Genomic DNA, 20,505 nt, shown 5'->3' on the forward strand with positions numbered 1-20,505 from the left:
AGTGCAGCTATCACAAAGGATCTTAAAACCTAATCCAACGAGAAACCCTACCTACATCTAGAATTCAACTTTTCTTTTAAGGCTAAAGGATTCACTTTACAATTTATTGCCACTTGAAGTCTCTCACTAGAAATAAGGGACATTAATACACTCTACATGGAGTTTGTAAATGTCAGAGCCAATGATTTACAGGTTCTATTACATGGGACTCTCAATTTTACTGGTGTTTTGAGCTTATATTCTGCCAACAGTTGCTTTATTGATGATACAACATTACAGATACGATTTGGATACAGGCACAAGAGGAATGATATCCCAAATTTGCCCAATAGTAAATTTGGAGGAATGACAAACTATGAGGAACAATGCAGGAAGACAGACAGATTAGCAGGATAGGCAGATAGATGGCAGGAGAGGGAAATATGAAATCATGTGTTTAACGACAAAAGGAGCTAGAACCTACACAATAAAACCCAATGTGGAGGAACGGAGAAATCTAGGGGCACACATACACAGAACTTTGTGGGCCTGCAACAGGAAAAGGCCAAAGAGGAATATTAGAGCCATGGAAAAGATACAGAAAAGAGTTTCACTTGAATGATGCCAGGAATAGAGGTTCTATTGTGATAAAGGTGGCTTTTTTCCCCCCAGAGGTTAAGAGGAGAATCAGAGTTCAAAATTCTGAAAGGTTTTAAGGGAGCAAACAGTCAGACAGTTTTAACAAATTCGAGACACTGAATTAATGCGGAGGGGGGGTGGTTCGAAGAATACTTTCAGTTTGTTGTTTATTAGAATATGGCCATCAAGGCAGAGACCATACTATTTAAACAGGGCCTGGATAAGTATTACTGGTGGAAGCCGATTCAGTAGTAACTTTCAAAAGCAAACCGGATATGTAACTGGAAGATGAGAAATTAACAGGCCTATGGGGAAAGAGCAGGGGAATGGGACTAATTGGATAGCCGTTTCAAAGTGCCGGTACTGGCACGATGGATCAAATGGCCTCCTTCTGTGCCGTAATATTCAGTGAATATGAAAGGATACAGCACAGTGAAATGGGATTCGGGTAGACAATTACAGTCGAAGAGCTAGCATCAGCACAGGTATGATGCGACTGAACAGCCCATGTTGTATGCTTAGATTTCTACACACCCACATAAAAGAAGTGAATGGCCAGACAGCACCACCGAGTGGAAGCAGCTTGCACAGCAGCATATATTAAAACAAGTCTGAGAAATGAAAGGCTAACAGTTTGAGTGGAGTCTTTTCGTCATAAGTCACATGATAGTGACGGCGTGTCCATCCAAAATATTAACAAGTCTTCTCTCTTTTTAGATACTGACTGATGGACCTGCCGTGTATTCCTGGCTCTTAAGTTGGTGCCTGTAAACCCGTGGGGATGGGGGGAACCCTCTTCCCCAGGCATCTTCGGCCTCTCCTCATCCGTGGCCCGACATGGCCAGCAGCCCTTCTTCTACTTTGATGCTGCCTGGCAGTAGCATGCAGCACGACAGTTGACGAACTAGTACTCCCCCCATTAAATTCTCACTGACCTTGCAAGAACACTATAATGGCAGATAAAAGTGCCGTTTGCAAGTCGGAGATTCACGCAGCGTGATGTACCCGTCCATTGCAGTCAATGTGACCTGTGACGTAGGATGCTCATCCCGCCATTTAAATACATTGGCAATACCCTGGGAACACCTGTTTTTTTTTTCTAGATGTTTCCTGGGAAGGGCGTTTAATGAGGCTTTAGGGCCTAATTTTGCATCTGGAGCGCTACACGATGATTGATGTCATGATCTCAGTGAAACCAGAGGGTGGAGCGGTAAGTTTTTGCATCGCTGTAAACCATGAGCTGAATTTGCCGGTCGGGTGGTAAAAGCTGGAAGTCCGCCATTACACCTAGAATCACCATTAACCGCCCCACCTGGGCACTAACTGAGGCGCAACCAAGGAAACAAAATGGATATCCCCACAATAAATGCCCTGGAAAAGTGTTTGCCAGGTTTCCATCATTTTAGCAGAGATTGCCAAAAAAAAAATCTCCAATTTTTATCCTCTTCCCTTCTGAAGGCATTGTGGTTCAGTTCCACAAGCATCACTTTGTGGGTACCCTGCCTGTGTGTGGCTGTTATTCACAGGTAAATCGCGACCAATGACGGGACAGGTTTGCTTATTGCAGGCAAGCCAGATACCTTCCGCGCCCGATGTGCGCACATGGAATTATGGAATCTCAATCAGGAGCTGAGTCTAATTTTCCCTTCCCCAATACAGAAGCGCTGAGGCTAGGGCGACCATCGCCACGCCCAGAAGCAAATTGACTAAATCAGAACCGGCTTTATTGAATCGAGGATCATCCCGAGCTGCACAGCTCACCTATTCGTTGGGACAAACTTGCTGAGCTCAGCAGAGCTTTTACAAATAAGTTTTGTTGTTGTTGGTCTGGAGATTGCTGCAGCCACCAATGAGACCGTGGACCTGTTCCAGCTCAGGAAGTTTGAAGATCAGACTCTGCAGAATGAGCCACGACTATACGAAGCAAAATGCAACCGTGCAAGAGATCCTGAATGTTATTAGAATGGATTAACAGCAGAAAATAAACTGCTGCATTTACACTCAGCAAATAATATTAAGAGTGCTAATCACCGCATGAAAACATTTTAACATTTCTCAAATACAAAGGACTAATCCATTTAGAGGAATAGTTTTTTTTTTAAAAAACAGTAGATGCTGGAGATCTTTGGTAAACTAGCTAAGAGTTCCAGAGCCTAGCAGAATGATGAGAGTTCGATCAATAAGTAAAGCCGTTAGCCCTCACACCACCTCCCAAGGCAGCTTCACAGATGAATCAACAAATGGCAGACGGTGAAACAAGCTTTAAAGATTTTGCCATCTATACATTTGGATTGTGCAGGGAGAGGCAGCAAGGCTGATGTGATATTTCCAGGCTTGGATATAAGCTCATCAATTGATGATGTACCTGTTTCAGTTGTTAGGCTAGGGGCAGTGAGGGGACCATGTGTGTTTTATGTGGCCTTACATTTTAAAAAGCATGCATTGCTAACTTACACTATCAAGTCCCAGTTCTGTTACTCCCTTGTTAGAGATGGTTACACAGTTCAAAGATCAGCTCATTGACTATTTTTAAGTACTGAAGTTCACAGAAATCGTAACCCAAGCAGCTCAGTTCCTGGTAAACCATTCATACCGTGCATGCCCTGGTAAACCAGTTAAGTGTGTGGGCAAACAAGTCACAATATGTGTTCTTCCACATTCAACTCTATTTCTACACAAGGGCCACAGTACTAAACTCCAGCCAGTGGCTGTGCTCCCCAAAACTTACAGCTCAGGAGTGACTCCAGCTGGAACTCTGATGCGTTACACACAATGTGACATTTAATGAGCCTCACTGCTAGGCGATTGTAAGTGGGGGGGAAAAGGTGTATATCTCAACTTCATGATGAAAATCCATTTCACAAAATTTGTACAAACTTGTCTCCTCCCTGTCCCTGGGAGGGAGGGAGGGAAGGAAAGGAGGGGGGGGGGGGGGGGGGGGGAGAGAAAGAGAGGGAGGGAGGAGAGAAAAGAGAAGAGAAACACTTACAATTCCATTACAAAATGTCCAAAGTAACTCGCGAGGCACAAAGCAAGGGCAAAAGCTTTGATACAAGACCAGTGAATTAGATGCATTGGCTCTAATGGGTCACACTTTTGCACTTCCCGTTGGTTATCCCAGAACAGCACTGGCAGAAGCCCATGAACTGTTACTTTTCTATCTCAAATAATTCCTGTGGTAAAAAAAACAGAATACTTTCCATTTTCCTTCCTGTAAATCACAGCCATGCGCATATAATTTACCAAATACAAAGAGTTCACCCTTACAACAAGCCTCTTGACTGGAATGGCCCTTCGGCCCAACAACACCCTCTTCTCTTCTCCCCTCCCCTTCCCACCCCCCATGCTTTTCCAGCTGTGTAGAGCATCTCTGCTACTGAGCGAGATGAGGCAGCTTTTTATACAACCCTTTGGGATTAAGCATCACATTAAAAAAAAAAAAAATTTCAGATTTGAAACATATCCAGTGCAGTTTCCTGATGCTCTCAGCAGTTGCATATATTCAGCGCTGATCACAAAGCCAGTTCTGGATGCTGCAGCTTCTCAAACAGGGGAGTCTTTGCTTTAACTGGGGAACCAGACATGCACAGAAACTATATTGCATCATGAAACATAGAAACATGGGCCCCAAGTTTCGTGCCGCGGCGAAAACGGCGCCTGTTTTTCGCGCCGAAAAAAAATCCGATATTCTGTCTGCTTGGCGCGGCGCGCTCTTCGCAGCAGTGGGGCGGAGCCCAAACTCGCGCCAATTTTCTATGCAGCAGGGGGCGGGTACAATTTAAATTAGCCTTCGTGGTGCCGGCAACCCTGCGCGTGCGCGTTGGAGCGTGCGCGCACTCTCACACAAACATTGGCACTCGGCCATTTTAAAAAATACTGCAGAAAAAGTGAAGATTTGTTTCTTGGACCCCTGCAAAGGCTTGTAATTTAATTTTTTTTGATATTTCTGTGTGTGAGGGTGTGCTTTTACCAGCACTGCTGAATAAATCACCTGCTGAAATCAGTGCGTTCAGCTTTTCACTGCCAAACTTGCAGAACCGGTGCTGCGTTGGTGCATGCAAATTAAGGACTGTGTGTTTGGAGAAATAAGAGTACCAATTCAACTTTGCAATAATACACGGAATTCAGCACCCATTCTGCAAATTTAAATATAAAACTGTCGATGTGGCTGCCTCTCCCTGTCCAAATGGCCTCAGTCCCCCTCACAGCTCGAAGGCTGCTGCTGTATTTTCGGCTGCCGGCCAGCCACTGACGCCGCTGATATCCTATGGCCGAATGGCCTCACGTCCATCCGCTGCTGATTCTTTGGCTGCCGGCCAGTCACTGACGCCGCCCCTAAATCGTGGCCGAATGGCCTCAAGAACCTTAAAGAGCTGCGTGTGTCCTGCGTTGATTCTTCGGCTGCCGGCCAGCCACTGACGCCGCTGACATCTCATGGCCGAATGGCCTCGGGTCCGTCCGGTGCTGCTTCTTCGCGGCCAGCCACGAAGAGAATGAAGGCCTGCCTCAAGCACTGCAGCTCAGCTCGAAGCTTGCTGCCGATGCCGTCGAGACACTGACGCCACACCGCTGCCTGTCTCCAACATGAAAGGCCTGCCTGAAGCACTTTCACATGTAGGAACATGGTTTATTTAATCTTTTCTTTGCTCATAAATTTTTATTCAGGTTGGATTTATTTGTATAATATTTGTATAAGTATAACTAAGGATTGATTGTAGAATTTAATGACTTCCCTTCCCCTTCTCCCACCTCCGCCCCCACCTCGCTTCCTACGCCTAATTTGTAACCTACGCCTGATTTTCTAAAGTGTAGACAAGGTTTTTTCGAGCGTACAAAAATCTTCACTTACTCCATTCTAAGTTAGTTTGGAGCAAGTTTTCAGTTACGAAACTTTGAAATCAGGCGAAAGTGGCCGGACACGCCCCCTTTGAAAAAAAAATTCTGTTCCAAAGTGAAACTGTTTTACCTGACTGGAACTGGAAACATAGAAACATAGAAAATAGGTGCAGGAGTAGGCCATTCGGCCCTTCTAGCCTGCACCGCCATTCAATGAGTTCATGGCTGAACATGCAACTTCAGTACCCCATTCCTGCTTTCTCACCATACCCCTTGATTCCCTTAGTAGTAAGGTCTTCATCTACCTCCTTTTTGAATATATTTAGTGAATTAGAAACATAGAAACATAGAAACATAGAAAATAGGTGCAGGAGTAGGCCATTCGGCCCTTCTAGCCTGCACCGCCATTCAATGAGTTCATGGCTGAACATGCAACTTCAGTACCCCATTCCTGCTTTCTCACCATACCCCTTGATTCCCTTAGTAGTAAGGTCTTCATCTACCTCCTTTTTGAATATATTTAGTGAATTGGCCTCAACAACTTTCTGTGGTAGAGAATTCCACAGGTTCACCACTCTGGGTGAAGAAATTCCTCCTCATCTCGGTCCTAAATGGCTTCCCCCTTATCCTTAGACTGTGTCCCCTGGTACTGGACTTCCCCAACATTGGGAACATTCTTCCTGCATCTAACCTGTCTAACCCCGTCAGAATTTTAAACGTTTCTATGAGGTCCCCTCTCATTCTTCTGAACTCCAGTGAATACAAGCCCAGTTGATCCAGTCTTTCTTGATAGGTCAGTCCCGCCATCCCGGGAATCAGTCTGGTGAACCTTCGCTGCACTCCCTCAATAGCAAGAATGTCCTTCCTCAGGTTAGGAGACCAAAACTGTACACAATACTCCAGGTGTGGCCTCACCAAGGCCCTGTACAATTGTAGCAACACCTCCCTGCCCCTGTACTCAAATCCCCTCGCTATGAAGGCCAACATGCCATTTGCTTTCTTAACCGCCTGCTGTACCTGCATGCCAACCTTCAATGACTGATGTACCATGACACCCAGGTCTCTTTGCACCTCCCCTTTTCCTAATCTGTCACCATTCAGATAATAGTCTGTCTCTCTGTTTTTACCACCAAAGTGGATAAACTCACATTTATCCACATTATACTTCATTTGCCATGCATTTGCCCACTCACCTAACCTATCCAAGTCGCTCTGCAGCCTCATAGCACCCTCCTCGCAGCTCACACTGCCACCCAACTTAGTGTCATCTGCAAATTTGGAGATACTACATTTAATCCCCTCGTCTAAATCATTAATGTACAGTGTAAACAGCTGGGGCCCCAGCACAGAACCTTGCGGTACCCCACTAGTCACTGCCTGCCATTCTGAAAAGTCCCCATTTACTCCTACTCTTTGCTTCTTGTCTGACAACCAGTTCTCAAACCATGTCAGCACACTACCCCCAATCCCATGTGCTTTAACTTTGCACATTAATCTCTTGTGTGGGACTTTGTCGAAAGCCTTCTGAAAGTCCAAATATACCACATCAACTGGTTCTCCCTTGTCCACTCTACTGGAAACATCCTCAAAAAATTCCAGAAGATTTGTCAAGCATGATTTCCCTTTCACAAATCCATGCTGACTTGGACCTATCATATTACCTCTTTCCAAATGCACTGCTATGACATCCTTAATAATTGATTCCATCATTTTACCCACTACCGATGTCAGGCTGACCGGTCTATAATTCCCTGTTTTCTCTCTTCCTCCTTTTTTAAAAAGTGGAGTTACATTGGCTACCCTCCACTCGATAGGAACTGATCCAGAGTCAATGGAATGTTGGAAAATGACTGTCAATGCATCCACTATTTCCAAGGCCACCTCCCTAAGTACTCTGGGATGCAGTCCATCAGGCCCTGGGGATTTATCGGCCTTCAATCCCATCAATTTCCCCAACATAATTTCCCGACTAATAAGGATTTCCCTCAGTTCCTCCTCCTTACTAGACCCTCCGACCCCTTTTATATCCGGAAGGTTGTTTGTGTCCTCCTCAGTGAATACCGAACCAAAGTACTTCTTCAATTGGTCCGCCATTTCTTTGTTCCCCGTCATGACTTCCCCTGATTCTGACTGCAGGGGACCTACGTTTGTCTTTACTAACCTTTTTCTTTTTACATATCTATAGAAACTTTTGCAATCCGTCTTAATGTTCCCTGCAAGCTTCTTCTCGTACTCCATTTTCCCTGCCCTAATCAAACCCTTTGTCCTCCTCTGCTGAGTTCTAAATTTCTCCCAGTCCCCGGGTTCGCTGCTATTTCTGGCCAATTTGTATGCCACTTCCTTGGCTTTAATGCTATCCCTGATTTCCCTTGATAGCCACGGTTGAGCCACCTTCCCTTTTTTATTTTTACGCCAGACAGGAATGTACAATTGTTGTAGTTCATCCATGCGGTCTCTAAATGTCTGCCATTGCCCATCCACAGTCAACCCCTTCAGTATCATTCGCCAATCTATCCTAGCCAATTCACGCCTCATACCTTCAAAGTTACCCTTCTTTAAGTTCTGGATCGTGGTCTCTGAATTAACTGTTTCATTCTCCATCCTAATGCAGAATTCCACCATATTATGGTCACTCTTCCCCAAGGGGCCTCGCACAACGAGATTGCTAATTAATCCTCTCTCATTACACAACACCCAGTCTAAGATGGCCTCCCCCCTAGTTGGTTCCTCGACATATTGGTCTAAAAAACCATCCCTTATGCACTCCAGGAAATCCTCCTCCACCGTATTGCTTCCAGTTTGGTTAACCCAATTTATGTGCATATTGAAGTCAGCCATTATAACTGCTGCACCTTTATTGCACGCACCCCTAATTTCATGTTTGATGCCCTCCCCAACATCACTACTACTGTTTGGAGGTCTGTGCACAACTCCCACTAACGTTTTTTGCCCTTTGGTATTCTGCAGCTCTACCCATATAGATTCCACATCATCCAAGCTAATGTCCTTCCGAACTATTGCCTTAATTTGCTCCTTAACCAGCAATGCTACCCCACCTCCTTTTCCTTTCATTCTATCTTTCCTGAATGTTGAATAACCCTGGATGTTGAGTTCCCAGCCCTGATCATCCTGGAGCCACGTCTCCGTAATCCCAATCACATCATATTTGTTAACATCTATTTGCACAGTTAATTCATCCACCTTATTGCGGATACTCCTTGCATTAAGACACAAAGCCTTCAGGCTTGTTTTTTTAACACCCTTTGTCCTTTTAGAATTTTGTTGTAGTGGCCCTTTTTGTTCTTTGCCTTGGGTTTCTCCGCCCTCCACTTTTCCTCATCTCCTTTCTGTCTTTTGCTTTTGCCTCCTTTTTGTTTCCCTCTGTCTCCCTGCATTGGTTCCCATCCCCCTGCCATATTAGTTTAAATCCTCCCCAACAGCACGAGCAAACACTCCCCCGAGGACATTGGTTCCGGTCCTGCCCAGGTGCAGACCGTCCGGTTTGTACTGGTCCCACCTCCCCCAGAACCGGTTCCAATGCCCCAGGAATTTGAATCCCTCCCTGCTGCACCACTGTCAAGCCACGTATTCATCTGCGCTATCCTGCGATTCCTACTCTGACTATCACGTGGCACTGGTAGCAATCCCGAGATTACTACTTTTGAGGTCCTACTTTTTAATTTAGCTCCTAAAATTCGTTCCGTAGGACCTCATCCCTTTTTTTTTTTACCTATGTCGTTGGTAATAATGTGCACCACGACAACTGGCTGTTCTCCCTCCCTTTTTAGAATGTCCTGCACCCGCTCTGAGACATCCTTGACCCTTGCACCAGGGAGGCAACATACCATCCTGGAGTCTCGGTTGCGGCCGCAGAAATGCCCATCTTTCCCCTCACCATTGAATCCCCAATCACTATTGCTCTCCCACTCTTTTTCCTGCCCTCCTGTGCAGCAGAGCCAGCCATGGTGCCATGAACTTGGCTGCTGCTGCCCTCCCCTGATGAGTCATCCCCCTCAACAGTACCCAAAGCAGTGTATCTGTTTTGCAGGGGGATGACCACATGGGACTCCTGCACTACCTTCCTTGCACTGCTCTTCCTGTTGGTCTTCCATTCCCTATCTGGCTGTGGACCCTTTCCCTGCGGTACGACCAACTCGCTACACGTGATACTCACGTCATTCTCAGCATCGTGGATGCTCCAGAGTGAATCCACCCTCAGTTCCAACTCCGCAACGCGGACCGTCAGGAGCTTGAGGTGGATACACTTCCTGCAGATATAGTCGTCGGGGACACTGGTGTCGTCCCCGAGTTCCCACATGGTACAGGAGGAGTATAACACCCGACCGAGCTCTCCTGCCATGACTTAACCCTTAAATACACTTAAATTGGCAACAACAATGTTAAAAGTTACTCACTGATATAGGAGAAAAAAGAAAAACTACTCACCAATCACCAGCCAATCACTCATCCTTTTGGCTGTGACGTCACCTTTTGATTTCTTTCTACTTCTTTTTTGCCTTCTCCCTGTAGCTGCACAAGTATGCCTTTTATAGGCCTCTCCACGCACCTCCCGACGCTGGGCCCCTGACTCCCTGCTGTGCCTTTTATAGGCCTCTCCACGCACCTCCTCGACGCTGGGCCCCTGACTCCCTGCTGTGCCTTTTATAGGCCTCTCCACGCACCTCCTCGACGCTGCTCCCGACTGCCGCCGACGCTGGGCCCGACTCCCGGCTGTGCCTTTTATAGGCCTCTCCACGCACCTCCTCGACGCTGCTCCCGACTGCCGCCGACGCTGGGCCCCTGACTCCCTGCTGTGCCTTTTATAGGCCTCACCACGCACCTCCTCGACGCTGCTCCCGACTGCCGCCGACGCTGGGCCCCTGGAGCAAACTAAATGTGGAGAATTCCGATTTCTAAGATATTCCGTTCTATACCAGTTGCTCCTAAAAATCAGGAGCAAATCATGTGGAAACTTGGGGCCATAGAAACAGAAAATAGGTGCAGGAGTAGGCCATTCGGCCCTTCTAGCCTGCACCGCCATTCAATGAGTTCATGGCTGAACATGCAACTTCAGTACCCCATTCCTGCTTTCTCACCATACCCCTTGATTCCCTTAGTAGTAAGGTCTTCATCTACCTCCTTTTTGAATATATTTAGTGAATTGGCATCAACAACTTTCTGTGGTAGACAATTCCACAGGTTCACCACTCTCTGGGTGAAGAAATTTCTCCTCATCTCGGTCCTAAATGGCTTACCCCTTATCCTTAGACTGTGACCCCTGCTTCTGGACTTCCCCAACATTGGGAACATTCTTCCTGCATCTAACCTGTCTAAACCCATCAGAATTTTAAACGTTTCTATGAGGTCCCCTCTCATTCTTCTGAACTCCAGTGAATACAAGCCCAGTTGATCCAGTCTTTCTTGATAGGTCAGTCCCACCATCCTGGGAATCAGTCTGGTGAACCTTCACTGCACTCCCTCAATAGCAAGAATGTCCTTCCTCAAGTTAGGATACCAAAACTGTACACAATACTCCAGGTGTGGCCTCACCAAGGCCCTGTACAACTGTAGCAACACCTCCCTGCCCCTGTACTCAAATCCCCTCGCTATGAAGGCCAACATGCCATTTGCTTTCTTAACCGCCTGCTGTACCTGCATGCCAACCTTCAATGACTGATGTACCATGACACCCAGGTCTCGTTGCACCTCCCCTTTTCCTAATCTGTCACCAGATAATAGTCTGTCTCTCTGTTTTTACCACCAAAGTGGATAACCTCACATTTATCCACATTATACTTCATCTGCCATGCATTTGCCCACTCACCTAACCTATCCAAGTCACTCTGCAGCCTCATAGCATCCTCCTCGCAGCTCACACTGCCACCCAACTTAGTGTCATCCGCAAATTTGGAGATACTACATTTAATACCCTCGTCTAAATCATTAATGTACAGTGTAAACAGCTGGGGCCCCAGCACAGAACCTTGCGGTACCCCACTAGTCACTGCCTGCCATTCTGAAAAGTCCCCATTTACTCCTACTCTTTGCTTCCTGTCTGACAACCAGTTCTCAATCCATGTCAGCACACTACCCCCAATCCCATCTGCTTTAACTTTGCATATTAATCTCTTGTCGAAAGCCTTCTGAAAGTCCAAATATACCACATCAACTGGTTCTCCCTTGTCCACTCTACTGGAAACATCCTCAAAAAATTCCAGAAGATTTGTCAAGCATGATTTCCCTTTCACAAATCCATGCTGACTTGGACCTATCATGTCACCTCTTTCCAAATGCGCTGCTATGACATCCTTAATTGATTCAATCATTTTACCCACTACTGAGGTCAGGCTGACCGGTCTATAATTCCCTGTTTTCTCTCTTCCTCCTTTTTTTAAAAAGTGGGGTTACATTGGCTACCCTCCACTCGATAGGAACTGATCCAGAGTCAATGGAATGTTGGAAAATGACTGTCAATGCATCCGCTATTCGGAAGCAGGTTAAAAAGACAGCGGTGTGATTCGAAGGAGGAAACTCCAGAATAAGTTAATTGCTGGAGTGGCCTTTAAATATCATGTTGTGATGTTCTGTTAAGAAATTAAGAAGGATGTGCAGAGTATCCAGGGTGCAAGTTCTTACCTTTCCACACAAGTAAACGACGTTTGTGTCTGCATCGTAGAACGGTAAAAGCACGCCATTGCTGGTGTCCAGTTCCTGCAGAGCTATGGGCTCCTGGATGTTTTGCTAGAAAGAGAATCCGGAATCAGTAAAAGTTCCGTAAACACGCGAGAAATAGATTTGCCAATTGTTGGTCCCTCCCTTCCGTTAACCACAGTTCCCGAGCTGCTGGATATCCCAGTGTGGTGCAGCATAATCATGACAGCAGCTGGCGATCTGCTCTTAGGGCTAGTTGCACATAAACTAATGAGCGTTACAGAGTAGAGTTTGCTTGGTAGATCCTGCACAAGGATGACACGCGAATTCGTTACACGCGCGCAATTTGGCCAGTCCAATGGCAGTGGGTTATCGTTGATATTAGCGTACAAAATTAGTTGGTAGAGCGGAGGACTGTAGTGGAATTCAAAGCAAAGTCATCCTTAGGTCGCTGGTTCAATTCTGGCTCGAAGGAGCTAGTGCTCCTTTACAAAAATAGTTGTACATGCAACTGAACACAGGCAGAATGGCTTCAGTTTTGCCAATTCGTAGCTTTAGGAAGTTATGGATTGGTCCAGTACTGGATGTCAGATGTGCAGATAGTATAGCAATAGGAACAGGAGTAGGCCATTCAGCCCCTCAAATCTGTTCTGCCATTCAGTTAGATCATGGCTGATCTGTATCTCAACTCCATTTAGCCACCTTGGATCCATAATCCCTCACCTAACAAAAATCTATGAATCTCTGTTTTGAAAATTTCCATTGCTGTCCCCCACCCCAAGTATAACGTGGATAAATGTAAAATTATCCACTTTGATAGGAAAAACATAAGGACAAAGCATTATTTAAATGGTGATGGCTTGGGAAGTGTCGATGTACAGAGGGACCTGGGGTCCTTGTACACCAGTCATTGAAAGCAAACATGCAGGTGCAGCAAGCATTTTGGAAGGCAAATGGTATGTTGGCCTTCATTGCAAGAGGATTTGAGTACAGGAGCAAGGAGTCTTACTACAGTTAGAGGGCCTTGGTGAGACCACACCTGGAGTATTGTGTGCAGTTTTAGTCACCTTAGCCAAGAAAGGATATACTTGCCATAGAGGGAGTGCAGTGAAGGTTCACCAGTGATTCCTGGGATGGCAGAGATTGGGTCGACTAGGCCTGTATTCACTAGAGTTTAGATGAGGGGATCTCATTGAAACGTATAAAATTCTGACTGGGTTGGATAGACTGGATGCAGGGAGGATGTTTCCCCTGGCTGGGAAGTCCAGAATAAGGAGTCACAGTCTCAGGATACGGAGTAGGAAATTTAGGACCGAGATGAGGAAAAATGTTTTCACTCAGAGGGTGGTGAACCTGTGGAATTCTCTACCACAGAAGGCTGTGGAGGCCAAGTCACTGAATATATTTAAGAGGGAGATAGATAGATTTCTAGAAACAAAAGGCATCAAGGGGTATGGGGAAAAAGCAGGAATATGGTGTTGAGATAGAGGATCAACCATGATCATATTGAATGGCAGTGCAGACTCAAAGGACTGAATGGCCTACTACTGCTCCTATTTTCTATGTTTCTAGAACACTTACCCCCAAAAAAACTTGCATTTATGTAGCAGACGAACTCCCTGCTCTTTGAATAGCGCTTTGGGATCTTCCACGTCCACTAAACAGGCACACAGGGCCTTGGTTTAACATAAGGAGCAGCAGTAGGCCATTCAGCCCCTCGAGCCTGCTCCGCCATTCAATCAGATCATGGCATCTTCTACCTCAACTCCACTTTTCTGCACTATCCCCATCTCCCTTTAATATTCAAAATTCTGTCGATCTCTGTTGAATATGCTCAACAACATACTTAACGTCTCATCTGCAACACTCCCGCAGTACTGCACTGAAGTGTCAGCCTAGGAGTGGGGCTTGAACACAGTCTTTTAACTCCGCAATTGACAATGCTGCCACTGAGTGACATCTCAAAATTAAAATATTAGGTCCAAACATTTCCCTTGGAAAAGACATAACTGAGCTTTTCAATACAGTTGGAGTACTGTGTACAGCCATTCTGGTCACCACATTACAGGAACGATGTGATTACACAAGGGTAGAGAGGAGATTGACAAGGCTATTGCCAGGATTGGAGAACTTTAACCATGAGGAAAGATTGGATAGGCTGGGGTTGTTTTCTTTGGAACAGAGGTGGCTGTGGGAATTGTGGTGTATAAAATTATGCAAGGCCAACAGAGTGGATAGAAAGGGTTTATTTCTCTTAACATAGGGGTCAATAACCAGGGGACAGAGATTTAATGTAATTGGCAGAGGGATTAGAGGGGAGTTGAGAACACATTTTCACCCAGAGGGTGGTGGAGGTCTGGAACTCCATGCCTGATAGTATAGGCAGAAACTCTCATCACATTTAAAGAGTACTTGGATATGCACTTGAAGTGCCATGGCCTATAAGGGCTACCGACCAAGAACTGGAAAGTGGGATTAGGCTGGATAGCTCTTTTCAGCCGGCACAGAAATGGCTTCCTTCAGTGCTGTAAATTTCTTTGATTTTGTGAATACATTGGTGAGGAAGTCATATTTTCAGAAGGTATTTTTTGAAGTAGGTGCCTTTTCCTTGAAGCAAACTTACATCTGGATCACCCAAGGGTATTGAAAGTAAAGTTATAAAACACAAAATGGTCACTGCATCCCAAATACCACCTCTGAAGTCTACTGGGAAACATTACCATGGTTTCATGATTTTCAGAGTTGTTCTGACCGTGTTTTAATTGTCCACGTACAAATGGTGTTTCCCTTTCATTCCCAATATTTTAGGGTATATACACCTTCCTTTGCCCTACCAGTGCACTCAGAGCTGGCCATTCCTTTCCTCATTAAGCAGAACAGGGGTGAGGGAAGGGGGAAAGAGAGAAAATAAAGGTGGAACTTGCTTCGTCTCCCCGATGCTGCAAACTGCTCCTCCGACACTGACCTGTTTCCAGTCATTGGAAGGACTGAACTATGGAATTCAATCCCAGGGCGAGGGATTGAGACAGAAACCATGCCAATATTCAAGATTAGATTGGGTAGGTGGACAAAAGAAAGAAAAGGGGATAAAAGGGATATGGGAAGGTAAATGCGATTGGGCAGATTCCCTTCTGTGGAGGGTGAACTGCAACACCCAGTGGTTGAGCCAAGTGGCTTTGTATCCATGTTGTAACTTACATATTTTGATGTATTATCTTCAAAGGCAGAACTGGAACTTCAATAATTGCAATTTAACTCAATATCTAAACCGCTTCATTCAGGACTACCTTTCCTTTCAACTAGTTTCAAATGATTCAAAGCTTATAGCAACACCCGGAGCATTTCCTATCACAAGGCTCCGCCATGAACAATTCTTGGCACTGCATTTCCCAAGGAGTGGCATCACTTGCCTATCACAAGCCCAGGTTTGTTTTTATTTAAAAAAGGGATAGATTTTACCATTTCTGCAAATCTCATAACGTTTCCTCCAGTACAACAGTGACTACGTTTCAAAAAAGTTCTTCATTGGCTGTAAAATGCTTTGGGACGTCCGGTGGTCGTGAAAGGTGCTATATAAATGCAAATCTTTCTTTTTCTTTTCATAAAGACAAACTAAATCAAACAAAGCACCAATCTTTGGTGGGGGGTGGGGGGGAGAGAAACCCAGAGGGAAACCCTGGTCCCATCCCATCATTGTCATGCAAGGCACTGGATATCTGGCCCACTTTCAAATCTTAGTAACAGAAGCAGCTCCTCTTCCCATGTCAGCCACAGGGAGGCTCCAAATGACAGACCAGTGAAATATGTAATTACAAGCAAATCGACAGGATACATCTGAACTTGCAATGTCACTGAATGATTTATGGCAAAGCTGCGCTGGCAGTTATCAGATCACGAGAGAAGTGCGGACTCTGAAGCCAGAGCAGAGTCCAAGAGCAGCCAGTCTCAGGACTTGGGCTTCAATTGAAAGTTCCACAACACTGCTCAAAGATGAGTGAAGTCTACATAGAATGATACAATAGAACAATATGGAGACCACATGCCTATGCTGGCTCTTTGGTAGAGCTATCCACTTAATCCTATTCCCCAGCTCTTTCCTCAAAGCCCTGTAAATTTGTTTCCTTCAAGTATTTATTTACTTCTCTTTTGAAAGCTGTTGCTATATCTACTTCCACCATGTTTTCCTCATGTCGCATCTGGTTCTTTTGCCAATCAATATAATTGTGTCCCCTCTAGTTACATGACCTTTTGCCACTGGAAACGGTTTCTCCTTATTTACTCTCATCAAAACTGTCCATAATTTTGAACACCTCTATTAAAATTTCCTCAACTTTCACTGCTCTAAAAAGAGCAATCCCAGCTTGTCAACTTTAAAGCATTCAGGTCAAATATATCATTGAAACATGTCCTTAAAACACTGGTGGGAGTGCAGAACCACGACCTGGAGTGCTCAGACATTGATCCACACTTGACTAGGCAGTAATGTATGAAACACGCACTGGTGGGGGAGGTGTGGACAAAGAGTGAAAGGCAGAGCTCACCCGATTACAAACACGAATAAGCTACTTGGTCAAACAAATAGCTTGAACATGTCATTCACTGTGCACGTTGTACACTACTGTCTGTGTGCGTGCAAGGCAGCAGACTAGAGTACTAGGGGGAAAAAAATGGGGATCGGTACACTGATGCAAGGATTGAATGCATGGAGAAAAATTACATGCAAATCAAAATTAAAAATTCCGTGACATCAGCTTTTATGCAAAACTACCAACTGGTGGAGCTTCTTTTCCCCCAGGGTTAGGCAGCAATAGATCAGTTAAGATTCAGCCACTCGTAAAATCAACGGAGTCACTCGGGGATCTGTGACATCACTAGAGCGGTATAGATGCAACAGTGATTCAACAACAACTTGTATTTATATAGAGCCTTTAATGTAGTAAAACCTCCGAAGGTGCTTCACAGGAGACAAAAAATGTGACACCGAGCCAGATAAGGAGAAATTAGGGCAGGTGAGCAAAAGAGGTAGGTTTTAAGGAGTGTCTTAAAGGTGGAAAGGTTTAGGCAGGAAATTCCGGGGTTTGGGGTCCAGGCAACAGAAGACATGGCCACCAATGGTTGCGCGATTATAATCAGGAATGCTCAAGAGGGCAGAATTAGAGGAGCACAGACATCTCGGGGGGGGGGGGGGGGGGGGAAGGGGAAGCAGGGGCGTGGGGCTGGAGATTTCAGAGATAGGGAGGGGTGAGGCCATGGAGGGATTTGAAAACAAGGGTGAGAATTTTTTTAATATAATCAAGCCGTTGCTTAACCGGGAGCCTGAGCACAGGAGTGATGCGTGAGCAATATTCAGTTAGGGTAATTTAAAATTAAAATAAACCAAACATTTTAAAATAAGTCAAACCATTTTTTCAACTATATAATGGGGAGCACTTGCAGCAACAAGCACAACCGTTTTTTCCTCTGGCAGTGCCAAACTGTTCAATATTGCAGTCCCACAATTAGGCCACAAGAGGTCTCAAGGCAGCAGTACCCAGCTGTAGGAGGGCATCAACTACTGAGGAACAATGAACTTCAATCTGTCACAGCAACAACTTGTATTTATATAGCGCCTTTAACGTAGTGAAACGTCCCAAGGTGCTTCACAGGAGTATTCTGCGATAAAAATTTGACGGATATTAACTCCAAATACGTAAAGCTCTGATCATCTGATTTACGCGTTTAGATTGCACATCCTGTTAAAGGGGCTCTGTCTTTAAGATGTTTGGCAAATTTTCTCCATTGCCAAACAATGCAGCCCTGCGTCATTTTATTTTAACTTCAGAAGGAAAGTTTTAACCCAACTTTCACTCAACTAGGAGGATATGGCAACAGGTAGAATTTAAAAGTACTTAGAAAAATTGCTTATCAAGAGTTAATGGACTCTTGTCTTTTCCCCCCTTTCTTCAACCTAGCTGGAGTTGGAATGCCCATACTCACCGGATTCCACAGTGCAATCTGCCGTTCGCTCATGCGGCTGAAGCCAGTGGTGAGGATGTTACCATTCGCCACGAACACCGCTCTCATGGGTCGTGCTCCCTCGTGGGCTTTTTCTTTCTCCTGGATTTATTCCAGCATTTAGGAAAGGAAGAACGTTTAAAAAGATCTTTTACTTCAATGGAAAATAAAAGCAGAGTTCAATACTACATTATACAGGTTTAAAATCCAGGTACATTTCTTCAACTGCATGTTGATCAAAAATCTGTGTGACTTTTGGTTTCTAAAATAGTGCAATCAATAGGAAAGATTTCACTTGCAACTACAACACAACCCCTCCCCTTTCCCCCATGTGCATCTTTGTGCCAGTCTAGCGCACACGCCCCCTACCACCCCCAATCACCTTCACGTGAATTTACATTTACTCAAGTCTCTTGCAAGTCTAATCAATGGTTACCAGTTTGTACTTGTAAAGGGTCCTTCAGTTTATCTATTGATATCCTTGGCCCATCTCCTCAAATGGAACTCCCACATCATCTCCATTACCAAAGTGGTCTTCAAAATTTGGCTTCCTTTTTTCATGCTAAAGATTTCTAACTCAAAGCCCGCGGCCATCCAAGTCTTACTGACTTCACATCTGGGGAGGCTCTCCCAGCAAGTCAGTCCGAGCCAGGATGCAAGAAAAAGCTCATCAGATTGGCAACCATTCACTTAGGTCAAGCCTCCAAACTCTCCACGATTGTAACCTTAATTTTTATTGAAACTACGCAATGCTCACTCACTGGCCCTGGGGATATTTTCTCATTCCTAATACTCCATCCTATATGTTATGCTCCTGCCTCCCAACATCTCCTTTCTCCTCCTTACATCCTCACTATTGAAATCAGAGTTCATGCCAGAGTATCAAACTCACTCAAAACTATGGATTCTCAAAACCATGACCTCAAACCGATAGATTTTCCTTACCTCCCTCAGTTTTCCATTCTTCTTCCAATCTTCAGACATTTAAAACACCTAATCACTGCTATTTCTTGGACCTAGTCTTTTCTTATGCCTTTCTTAACCTTGGTGATGTCCTGCAATAATCAGCCGTGAAATGTTTTTCTCCCAAACACTAAGTGTTGCAGTTTAATTCGATGCACTTCATTACAGAAGTTTAGTTATTGCTTACATCGCATTCAACTTGCACTCTCTCTCAAGCATTGGGCCCGGTGGGACCTTTACTGAAAGGAATATGACAGCACTCACAGCAATAATCTCCTCTTTCCGTGGATCGATCACCCTCAGTTTCTTGTCCTTGCATGTGGTGCAGATCAGGCTGCCGTTTTGGTTCCAGGATGTGTTGTAGATCAAATCTGGGTGCATGTCATCGAGCGTGATCATGGCCTCACCTGTTCCCACATTCCAGATGATTATTAAGCTGTCGCACCCTAAACAGTAAAGGGCACAGGTCGCACGATTAAAAAGACTTTAATTTATGGCGCCTTTCATGACCTCAGGATGTCACAAAGCACTTTATAGCCAATGAAGTACTTGAGTCGGTGCAAGTAGACACCCATGATGTGAGTCAGACCATCCCTGCAGTTTCACAATCAAACCAACCCTTCAACACAAAATCCTCAGGGAAGAATGGAAGCACTTTTTCAAACTCAAATTTGCATTTTAATATCATACTTTCCTCATTTCCCATGAGATTAACCAAAAATTTGCAATATTAGAAATTGTCATTTTCGCACCATTTACAACCAAATCATTTGATCAGAGATTTGATATATACAGGTTGAGCATCCGAACTCTGGCCCGATCCGTCCGGAATCCGGAAAATGTTCTGGAATGCGGACATTTTTCTTTAATAAACCGAATTAACTGCTGAAAAAATTAATAAAAATTTTAAACTTACCTTGTTTGCAGGTCTTCCCCGGCAGCCGACGCTGCCAAACCATTCGACTCCCCGCCCCTCAGACTCTCCAGGCCCCCTGCCCCATTCTTATTCGCCTCTCCTCTTCCTTCCTCCACTCTTCACCCACCCACAAACCCCACCACCCCCCCCAGGGGGTCCCGCTCCTTACCTCATGCCTCGCTCCCCCCCGCGCCAACCCGGGCGTTTATAGTTTCAAGACATCGGAAATATGTTCCGAAGTCTTGAAATACCCAGAATCCGGAACGGCCTCAGTCCCAAGGCTTCCGAATTTTCGATGTGTACCTGTAGTCAGGTCGTCCATGGTGAGGCACACTGAGTCAAGACCAAGTACAGTCTTGAGGTAAAAGCAGGATTAGGGAGAGGTGGATATTGGACCAGGATGAACAGGTATCATCCAGTTCCCATTCTAAAGTCATATATTCTGCCCTTATTTTTAGTTTGTATTATTTAGGAAAATTTACAGCAAATTGGACAGCAGAGACAATTGGAGAGGAGGAGTTTCTTTG

General features: G+C 45.1%; 1 protein-coding gene across 2 annotated transcripts in view; it reads right to left on the reverse strand.

The window, feature by feature from the left end:
* coro1cb (coronin, actin binding protein, 1Cb) overlaps positions 1-20,505 on the reverse strand; it is a 192,753-nt gene that overhangs the window by 16,792 nt on the left and 155,456 nt on the right. For both annotated transcript variants that reach the window (XM_070887960.1, XM_070887961.1), the window contains exons 5-7: positions 19,327-19,508; positions 18,082-18,201; positions 12,091-12,195 (exon numbers count right to left, since the gene is read on the reverse strand). In XM_070887960.1, the coding sequence (XP_070744061.1) occupies positions 12,091-12,195; positions 18,082-18,201; positions 19,327-19,508 (407 nt within the window). The remainder of the gene's footprint in view (positions 1-12,090; positions 12,196-18,081; positions 18,202-19,326; positions 19,509-20,505) is intronic.

The sequence above is a fragment of the Pristiophorus japonicus genome, chromosome 8 (assembly GCF_044704955.1).
Source record: "Pristiophorus japonicus isolate sPriJap1 chromosome 8, sPriJap1.hap1, whole genome shotgun sequence".
Taxonomy (NCBI): Eukaryota; Metazoa; Chordata; class Chondrichthyes; family Pristiophoridae; genus Pristiophorus; species Pristiophorus japonicus.